Here is a 10,797-nt window from a genome sequence, read left to right as displayed (position 1 = left end):
AATGCCACTCTGGCAACCTACTCGACATACACTAGTTTTGAAGTTGAGGTAGTGAAGCTGTCCTGGGTTCATCCCTCTCACCACTGCTCTTGTGATCTCTGTGAGTGGTATGCTTGAGACTAGTGTTGGGGGAGTGCTTTCAGGTGGCTTCCCTGTCTTGTTTCTGGGATTGGTGCTTGCAGAGTGGGGGGTAGTTGGGTGAGGTGTGTTTATTTGTGAAATAGACATCCTGAAATATATATTTGCACAGCCAGGCATCCTAGTTCATTTATTTGTGGGGGTGAAAAACATCTCCTCAAAGAGCTAAAGTAATTGAACTATTGTTTTCATTGAGGCTGTGGCAGTTTTTAAATATAATATTATTAGTTGTATTTTTTATTTTACTTTTATTTTTAAATTCTCTAGATTAACTCCTTTCTAGCATTCTATTTCTATCCCAGTTTATAATTTAGTTATGAGACTGCAAATGGAGACTTTCTCATGCCGATATTTAATCTCATATTAGCAATGGCTTTTTAATGTGTGAAGCAACAACCCCATCTGGTGGTAATTTAATCACCTACATGACTCATTTGTCCAGTCACATGAATAGTTATCTAGTAAAGTGCTTATGCCATTAGTCTAATTGAAGAAGGCAGTGGTAAGCACACTACTGGACTAAAATACTCTAATTGCAATCATTAGTATTTTTCTGAAATCCACAGGGTTTTTTTATGTTGATTTCACCACAAAAACTGCGCCTGAAACTACTATATTAGAATATCCTTTTTTAAACGTTTGATTATATTTCTTGTATAGTTATAAACATTTAGAAACTAAAATTTAGGTATATACAATAGAAGTTGTGTAGTGACTTTCAGGTCTGAAGAATAAATAGGGTAGGTTTTTGTTAGATAGTCTTATTTAGGAAATTATTTGTAGGATTTTGTAAGATACCTTTTGTTTGCATGAAAATACACTTTCAGCTTATGAGTGAATTGCATGAAATGTATCTTGTAATTGAAATATTTAAAAGAACTTGAAATGTCTGTAATGCATTTATTAAGTGAGGTGATAGCTTTTTAAACATTTTTGTGTTAGCTAATGTGTACCTAGATAATAATTACTGCTCATATAAATCTTGAATTTGTTAATATGGCTTCACTACTGAGTGAAAGTCAGGTTTCCTCATTTCTTAGCCCCAGGACCTCACTGGAGTGTTTTAGATTTCCTCTCTTCCAGATATATACCCCCAGGATCTCTTGGGTATGTCTTTGCAAAGGGGGAAAGTCAGGGTTCTCCCCCTTCCATAGATGCTCCCCTGGCAAACTCCATGGTGAGTCTCTGGAAATAGGGAACCCTGGAAATACGGCACCCCAGTAGATTTCAGGGAGCATCTTTGTAGGTGAGGAAAGACAAGCAGAAACTTCTGAGGTTTGAGATGTACAGGATTGGGCCCCTTAAGCCTTGGGAGTACTTGAACTGGGCAGCAGGAGACTGCCAGCAGTTCTGGCCAAGACATTTAACAACTTCCAGCCCTGTCAGTGTAACTCTAGAATACTCTATGTAGCAGATTCATTTTTCGGACACCACAGTGAAAATTTGCAGCGGCCACATTGCCACCACATTGTATCAGAAACCTACTGATCTCCGCATCTATCTTCATGGCATCAGCTTTCATCCTAAGCACACCACTAGATCTGTTGTCTACAGCCAAGCTCTATATTACAGCTGGATCTTCTGGGATTCCTGTACAATTACAATACAACCCCAACACTGTAACCACTGAAATTAGCAAAGGCAGACTCAAACTTTTTTCTGACCTGTTACAATACCAACCTTGAGACAAGGACAACAGCTTGAACACATCATTAGTGACCTCTAATCCCTTCTGGAAAAGGATAACTGTCTCAAGGTAGCCTTTAGGAACAAACCTGTCCTGGCTCACAGGCAGCCCCACAACTTCAAGCAGTGTCTCTCAGACAATATGCTGGGTAACTTCTGTTTTCATGAGGCACTAGGCCTTGCAATAGACCTGAATGCCTGATGTGTTTCCACATCAATACAGACCACATCATCACTGGACTTAATAACAAGGAGTACAACATCTAGGGTTCATTTACCTGCAACTCTACCAATGTCATGTATGCCATCACCTGTCTAAAATGCCTGTCTGCTGTCTACATCAGATGGACAGGGTGAGCTCAGTGTGTAATAATGAATTAACACAGATCCAACATCAGCTACATAAGACACAAAAGCCTGAGGCAGAACACTTCAACTTCCCCGAACACGCCATTGCTGACCTCAGGATTGCTGACCTCAGGCTAAAAAATTTAAAATCAGTTTGAATGGGAAACTGAAACAAGAAATCATCCACAAACTGGACTGTGTTAAATATGGTCTAAACAGGGACTGTGGATTCTATTCTCATTACCTGGATTAGTTTTTGTGACCTCTTTTTTCCTATTGGTTTAATGTTTCTTTGTCTCTTCCAGCACTGTCCCTCTCCCCTCCAATTTCTCTGTCTCTTCCCCCCTTGTCTTTTGTATTCTAATTTCTCTCTCCTTATACTCTGCTTTCTGCATATCATTTCACAGCATTTGTTGAAGGGAGCTTTAGCTCCCTTCTACTCTCTCTCTATATTTTATTTAGTTAGTCTGTGAAGCTGTATATCTACCCTGCCTTCTGACTGCCTTCAGACTTAACCTGGTTAACTACCTTTCTCTGCCTGTGCTCTCCCATCATAAAGCAAAAAGACATCCACTGCAATAAAGCGGCACACTTTTTATTAGGGTTGTTGGTTGTAGCCGTATTGGTCTAAGGACATAGGCAGACAAGGTTCTTTGGGTAAATGTGGTATCTTTTATTACACCAAATAAATAGTTGGAAAAAGTGTTCTTTGCAAGCTTTTGGGCACCAAAATGGCACTACAACCAACCTATATGCCAACCTTTGTGTGGTTCACCTGGAAGAAGAATTCCTCAAGAACTGCACCAACAAATACATGCTATACCCAAGATATATTGATGGCATCTTCATCATTTGGACCAAAAATCTGCAGTCTCTAATTGATTTCCATCATAAATTCAATAATCGTCTCCCCTCCATCAGACTATCTCTTGAATACTCCAGCACCAACATCTCCTTTTTAGACACTATGATCAATAACCAGAATGGTAAAATACAACCACCATATACGAGAAACCCACAGACCAACAGACATATCTACACAGAACCAGCAATTGCCCTATACACACAAAGAAAGCTATAATTGGAGGCAAACTCTCCAATACCACCTAATTTGCACTGAGGAGAATACCTGCGATTGCCACCTCGCAAATCTCAAAAGGGCTTTCATCCAACAAGGACACCCCTCCAGAGTGATAGATCACACTTTTGAAAGAGCCATCCGGATACCACTTGAAGAATTGCTGCTATACAAAAAGAAAATCCCCACGAATCGCGTACCATTATTTATGACATACCATCCATCCTTCCTGGAACATATACGGAAAATCCTCATACAATTTCAACCCATACTAGAAGACCCAATTCTCAAAGACATCTTTCCAGAACCACCCATCATTGCCTTTAAACAAGCACCAAACCTTGGTAGCCTCATTACCAGAAGCAAACTGCTTATGGCACACACCGAATGGATCCAGACCATGCCAAGATAAGAAATGTAAAACCTGCCAACACATCTCCACCACTCCTACAATAACTCCATCCCACACTAGAACCATCACCATTCCTAGAAATTACGCCTGCAGCTCCAGAAATGTAATATTTATCATCCAGTGCACCAAATACCCTGATAGTAAATAGGTAGGAGAAACCAAACAACTGTGCACCAGAATGAATGCACACTGAAAATCTATCAAAGACAAAAATATCCAATTATTGGTGGGTACACACTTCGCACAAGAGAACCATTCTCTCTCTAATCTCTCAGTTTTATCCTCAAAGGGAATTTACAAAACACCTTTCGTAGACAAGCCTACGAACTTCACTTCATAGATCTACTGGATATAAAAAAAATCATAGAGTAAATATAGATATTGGATTTATGGCACATTATAACCTGCCTGCCATCCAGTAACCCCAGGTAAACTCTCTACAGTTTACTAGCTGCATTCCTTCACCAGATCAACATCCCTCTTCCTTTGCCCCCTCCCCCCCACCTATTGTCTACCACACATTTGCATTTTCACAGACCTGCATTTTTGCATATTGGCTTCTAATTTACCCAGGAGACAGCATACTCTCGCCAATGCCTGAAGAAGGGTGTTTGTGTCCAAAAGCTTGCTAAGAACAATTCTTCCAACTGTTTAGTTGGTCCAATAAAAGATACCACATTTACCCGAAGAACCTGGCCTGCCACAGTTTATACCTTTTTGTTGTGGCCACACTGTGGCACAATAAAAGGTATGGACATCTATTTGCTGTTGCTATGTGCTGCTGTAAAAATGTTTATGGTGGCACAAAGATGACAAAAGGTGATATCTGTTTCTGGTCTGAGTTCCCTTTGTACCAGGAGAAATTCTTCAGAAGACATGATAGAAAAGCTGATTTTGATTTTGCAGGGTATTTTGTAAAGAGCAAAAAGACCAAGAAAGCATTTTTTTCTCTCTCTTCTTCTCTCCCCACATCTGGATTTTGGAAGTCTCTTTTTTTTCTTCCATAATATTTCTAAAATTCATCCTCTCTGCCTTGACAACCAATTACTTTTGTCCATAACTTCATCATCTCCTTTTTCACTACTGTAATAACTTCCTCTTGATCTTTCAATACTAACCGCTGCTCTTTTTGGTTTGTCCAAATTTACACTGCCAAATCCTTCCTTGTCTGTTATTTCAGTCATGCTGTGCCTGTCCAGCTAGCCATTCCACTGGCTTCTTGTTGTAATGAGCATTTACATTCAAATTTCATTTTTTTGCTTTCCCGACTTCATGTCATAGAGCTCCTCCTTTCATTTCTGACTTGGTTTGCTGCTTTGCTTATTCAGTGATTTCAGCTTTGATACCCTTTTCATTTAACCTTCGTATGTTCCCATGGGGTAATTTCCTACCCCAGACACACATTTTCTGCAGTATCTTAAAGTTAATTAATCTAAAAAATTTTCTTTTTAGGACATTGTCACTAGCATCCCAGTGCAAAATATCCCCAAAGAACAGCCAGCTTACATGAATGGTTTGCTCTCTGTGGATGAAAAACTGCCCAGGGTAACATGTTACCCCAGGCATGAATGTGTTTTTTCCATATGGGGTAACAATTTACCCCAAGCCCATGTTAACATATTAAGGTAAGTTGTTACCCCAGTGCAATTTCTGTATTAATGACGAGTTTAGACCTGTTTGCCTCTTTGAGTGGATGCATCTGAAAGGTCAGCATTCATTCATACCGCATACCCAAACCTCAACCCTTTGTCACACCCAAATCCACCTCTGCTCTCTTTTTTCATGGCAAAACTCTGCTTCACCTGCCCTTTATGTAACACACAAGCTAGTTTGCCCTGCCTTTGTTGGAAGTGAGGACAAGGAGCAAAGGGACAGAAGAAATAGAACAACATCATACTGCAATACAGCATACACATACCATTGGAGTCCCCATCAATGGTAAGGACTTGACACCCCCCACATACCCCTTTGACCTGCTCTCAATAAGTCCCTGCATGTGTAATATCCAGACAGCATCCATCCATATTTAGCTTGCCTACAAAGGGTGGATGCTGGTCTCTGGCTTCTGTGCCCAGGAGAGAGGGTTCTACCTATGCTGCCATAGGGCAAGGCGGAATTGCTTCTGTGACAGCATAGGTGGACAGGCTTGTCCTTGATTGTTATTTACATACATTCAGCAGTAATCAATTTTTTCTTTTTTTTCTGTAGTCCAGGATGGGAAGGCGGCACATATTCAGTGCTGAAGCCTGTCTTGCACAGGTAACCGGGGATGACAGCAACACATCCACTGATGCAATTTTATCCCAAGGCAGTGAGGATGCTGACTTTGTTCCAGACATGGGAGATTTTTCAGAGCAAGAAGACCATGTGTCTATGGAACCTTCATCCAGCTCAGATAAGGAGGAGTTGGTGCCACAAGCAGAAGTGATGCCAATACTTCCAGTGGGAAAGCGAAGAGGACCAGCCCAGGGCCACCATGGAAGACTGAGGAGAGCTACAGCAGGACATAGAGCAGAACCACTGCCACCACCCCCAGAAAACATTACAGATGATGACACCTTTAGAGGAAGGAATAACAGAGTGTGGGAGGAAAAAAAGTCCATGGCTAATACATCATCGGAGAACAGCCAAAGACACAGTCCATGAAACTGCTGGGCCAGCAAGAGAAAGTAATAAAGACACTGTGATGGAAACATTCCATCTGTTTCTCTCACAAGATATCCTGACTGTTATCATAAGGGAAACAAATAGAGACGCAGAAAGAAGATTCTGATTCCTGAAAATAGAAAGGAGTAGAAAAAGCTGGATGAAACAGAGCTGAAAGCCTACATTGGCCTCCTGATACTGAGTGGTCTATACCATGGTGGTCACAAGGCACTGGAGCAATTGTGGGAGCAATGCAGTGGGTGTCCTTGTTTCCATGTCACCAAGAGTTTAAAACAATTGTCAAATCACCAACTTCCTGAGATTTGACAACAAACTGACACATGAGGAAAGGAGAGCTGTGGACAAGCTTGCTGTCTTCAGAGATATTTGGACACAATTTGTGGAGCAGCTCAGGAAATGGTATATTTCAGGAATCCACCTGATGGTTGATGAGCAGCTCATTGTGTTCAGGGGTTACTGTCCCTTCAGGCAGTATATGCCCAGCAAGCCTGTCAAATATGGCTTGAAAATTTGGTGGTGCTATGATGCAACAACATCATTCCCCTTGTCTGGAGACATCTATCTGGGCAAGCATCCAGAAGCACCATGCCAAGGTAATCTTGGTACCCGGGTTGTTGAAAAACTGGTTCATCCCTGATGCATGACAGGAAGTAATATTGTGGGTGACAATTTCTTCTCAAGTACTGACCTGGCAGAAAGACTGCTACAGCTGGAACTGACCTATGTGGGTACAATTCGGAAAAACAAGGCCTATGTCCCAAACGAAATGCAAGCAAATCAAAGAAGGGAAAACTTTTAATCTATTTTTGCTTTTGATGGGGAACTAACCCTAATTTTCTATGTTCCAAAGAAGTCCAAAGTTGTGCTGTTGCTGTCGAGCATGCACTTCGACCTGTCAGTGGGTGGAGAGCAAAGAAAACTGGACATCATCCATGAGTACAGTAAAAACAAGGGTGGGATGGATAACCTTGGCCACTTAGTCTGTATGACCACCTGCAGATGGAAAATCAATAGGTGCCCAATGACCCTATTCTTCAGTATGCTGGATGTGGCTGCCATTGCTAGCCTCATCATTTGGATAGGCCACAATGCAAACTGGAAGCAAAGATCAGATTTAAGAAGATGGTGTTTTTTTTGCAGGAGCTTGGAGAACAGTTGATCGATGGACAAATAAAATGAAGAACGATGGATACACATAATCTGTCTAAGTCCATCAAGTCTGGCATGACGGCTCTAAATTACAAATTGCCACAATGCACCCCATTAGAACCTTCTGCAAGCATGAGTGGATATTGTGCTTTTTGTCCAAGGATAGATGACCGCAAAACCTGGAAATGATGTGAAGATTGTAAACGATTTGCTTGCGTGCCCCACAGTATACTACCATGGCTTCGTGAGGAATGCAATATTTAGTTAAAACAGTTAAGAAATGTTTTTGGAAGTACTTGTTAGTTTGAAGACAGCGTGAACTGCAGACTTAGCAAATTTTTCATTCATGTTTTCAAACTCTAAAAAAAGTTTAAATTTTGTTCATAGTTCTAGTTAAATAATATTTTGGGTTCAAGTCATCATAAATACTCTTTCAAACAATCTGTATGTTTAATAAATTTTTTTTTGGTACATTTATACTGTTGCCACTGATTCCATTTTGTTCGTGTGGGTGGGGGTAAAGCTACCCCATGAGGCCAACAATGTCGAATTGTAGGGTAACAAGTTACCCCATGAGAACAACAACGGTTATGGTTTCATGAGAATGGGTGAGGGTTAATTTTATCACAGATTCATTCTTCAGTGCTGCTTTTTTGCAGCTTTCACCAGTTCACCGCATATACCTATCACCTCATTGGAATACTCCATTAAAATTCACCTTTTACTGGCCTGGGAGCCAATCTCCCCAGCAGGTTCCAGTTTGTCTACTCATTTCTCAAGTATCTCTCCCTTTTTTTGCTGCACCTACCCCTGTATAACCCCAAAACAATCTGTTTTTGGTTCATTAGTTGTCAGTATTTTTGCTAGTGATTTGTATGATTGACTATATAGTAGAGTTTTAAAATCCGCCAAACCAAATTGGAAAAGGTTTCAAGCACCGTGGAGTACAGGATTGGAATTCAAAATTATCTTGATAAATTACACAAATGTTCTGAAATCAGTGAAGAAAAGTGCAAATTTCTACACTGAGGAAGGAGAAATCATAAGTACAGTTAAAGATGGGAATTAATTAGATAGGCAGCAATATTCCAAAAAAGGATTAGGGAATTGTAGCAGACCATAAATTAAATCCGAGTCAATGGTGTCATGCCTTTGCAAAAAGAGCAAATATTCTTGTATGTAGTAACAGGATTTTTTATGTGCAAGCCTGGGCAGGTAATTTTTCTGCTTTACTCAGATCCGGTGAAGTCTCAACTGGAATGGTGTCCAAAAACAGGCACAATACTCTTCATGAAAGAAATAGACAGATTGGAGAGAGTCCAGAGGTCAGCCACAAAAATGATGCAAGTATTAGACAACATGACCTAGGAAGAAAAATTGAAGGAATTTAGTTTGTTTAGTCTAGAAAAGAAAAGGCTTGAGGGAGATGGAGTGGGACATAACAGACTTTCCACTATGTAAAAGTTTGCCTGTAAAAGGGATAGCGATCAGTAGTTCTCCAGGTCCCCTAGGGCTAGGACAAGAATTTTTTTTCTTAAATTGCAATAAGAAAAATACTTTAGGGTAGATTTTAGGGAAAATATTATAACTGTCAGGCTAGTTTAGCACTGGCACTTGCCTAGACAAGCAGTGGCATTTACTTTTGGAAGTTGTTTTTTTTTAAGAATAGGTTATATTAACATCTGTTGGGATGTTCTAGGGGCAAGTATGCTGGCTCAGAGCACATGGTTTAATAAGATGAACTCTAAACATCTATTCCAGTCTTATATTTCTATGATTTCTTTTCTTTTTCCCCCTTGAATATCCTGCTTTATCCAATGCATACTGTGGATAAGGCAGCTATTAACTCCATTTGGCACCAGTAGTAAGCTCTTATCCTCCGTAGACTAGACAAGATATAGGAAACTGAACTGGAGAGTTAAACATGCAGGAACATGCTCATTTTTACAACCCAAAAGCTGAAGAACCTAAATTTGTCCAATTCTTATTAAGAGCCCATGTAGTTAAGCAGATGGGACTTGGATCTACTATATTAGAGACTTGTGGTGAAAACTTAGCTCTGCTGTCACTGACAGAATTTCCATTGAAATACCCTGGATTTTGTTACCAGTTTCCCAAGTTTCCACAAGCCATTTGGTGAGTAAAGGAGCTTTTAATTGACTGATCAATTTTTTTTTTTTTTTTTTTTGCAGAGCAATAAGTTTATAAACAGTATCTGTTAGCCTGAAATAACCATTCCTGATGTGATTTAATTCTGCACAGCACACAAGTCTAAATTCTAATGTGGATGTAATTCCTACTGGAGAAGATCTAGACAAAGGGTATGAAGGCCTATCTTCTTTGAAATCAGTGTTTAAAACCTCCATTGATTTCAGTGGGACCTGAATTTCACCCTTGTACCAGAACAAATGGAATAATGTGTAAATGATATATGGAATGGAATATGGAATGATATGAATATGGAAGGAATATATAGCTGCAGTTTCTAAATCATCTGTTTTTGCTTTAAAATAGTGGAAGTCATTTAAGAAATTTAGGGCCAGATCCAAATTGTTCTCATAACTGGGGGGGAAGCTGTTGTGGCCCTAATGCTTGTCCTGAGCCCCAGCAATACTCATCCCATCCCCCAGTGCTACTGTCCAATGTGAGTCCAGTCCCATTCGATCTGGGGACATGTAGCACAGAGTAGCTCTGTCTCGGCCTGGGTCAACTCAGCTTGGCCACACAGTGGCAGTGGCAGCAGCAGCAGCTGTAGTGTCATGGAGGGGGCACAGGTATAGAGGGTAGGCACAGGGGTAACAAGTAATGGCAGGTCAAGGGGTAGAGGTCAGGCCGCCTGCCTCCCCCTTGCCCCGCCACCATCTGTTTCCTAGGCTGCTGCTGTTTTTCCTGCTGCTGTTTACTGTAGCAGAGAGCGGTGATGAATTTAAGATGACCCTCCAATACTTAGATTTTGTACATGGAAAATTATAACAAATTTATAGATTTTCTATATATAGAATCCAATTATAGGAGGGTTGTCTTGGATTCCAAGTTGTCTTGGATTAGGTTAAATATTAGGGCTGCGTGAAGCTTTGGTTGCTGATTCGATTCAGAGGAGATTCAGCCTGATTCGGTGGCCAAATCTCAATCGGGATCAAATCGGGAGACCAATAAAAAGGTCTGAATCAATATGAAGCCTCTGAATCTGTTCAGAAAAGATTCAGAGGGGATTTGGCGATTCAGTCAGTCCCCGCTCACCACTGCAGGGAGCTGGACCCGGACTCCGTGCTGGTAAGTAGGGGGCGGGGTGGGGTCAGGAGGAGGGGGGGGAACATGG

General features: G+C 40.8%; 1 protein-coding gene across 11 annotated transcripts in view; it reads left to right on the top strand.

Annotated features, from left to right (window-relative positions):
* The window catches only part of FSIP1 (fibrous sheath interacting protein 1), a 173,182-nt gene that overhangs the window by 53,949 nt on the left and 108,436 nt on the right, over nucleotides 1-10,797 (top strand). Inside the window, exon 10 of one of the 11 annotated variants that reach the window (XM_025197746.1) lies at nucleotides 5,871-6,694. The exons of the other annotated variants lie outside the window; for them this stretch is intronic. Within the exon in view, the coding sequence (XP_025053531.1) occupies nucleotides 5,871-6,308 (438 nt within the window). The 3' untranslated portion in view covers nucleotides 6,309-6,694. Of the gene's footprint in view, nucleotides 1-5,870; nucleotides 6,695-10,797 lie in introns of those variants that run through there. 11 annotated transcript variants of the gene reach the window in all.

Source organism: Alligator sinensis, unplaced genomic scaffold (assembly GCF_000455745.1).
Source record: "Alligator sinensis unplaced genomic scaffold, ASM45574v1 scaffold262_1, whole genome shotgun sequence".
Lineage (NCBI taxonomy): Eukaryota > Metazoa > Chordata > Crocodylia > Alligatoridae > Alligator > Alligator sinensis.
The sequence above is the reverse complement of the archived record's forward strand: the minus strand, read 5'-3'. Positions and strand labels throughout refer to the sequence as shown.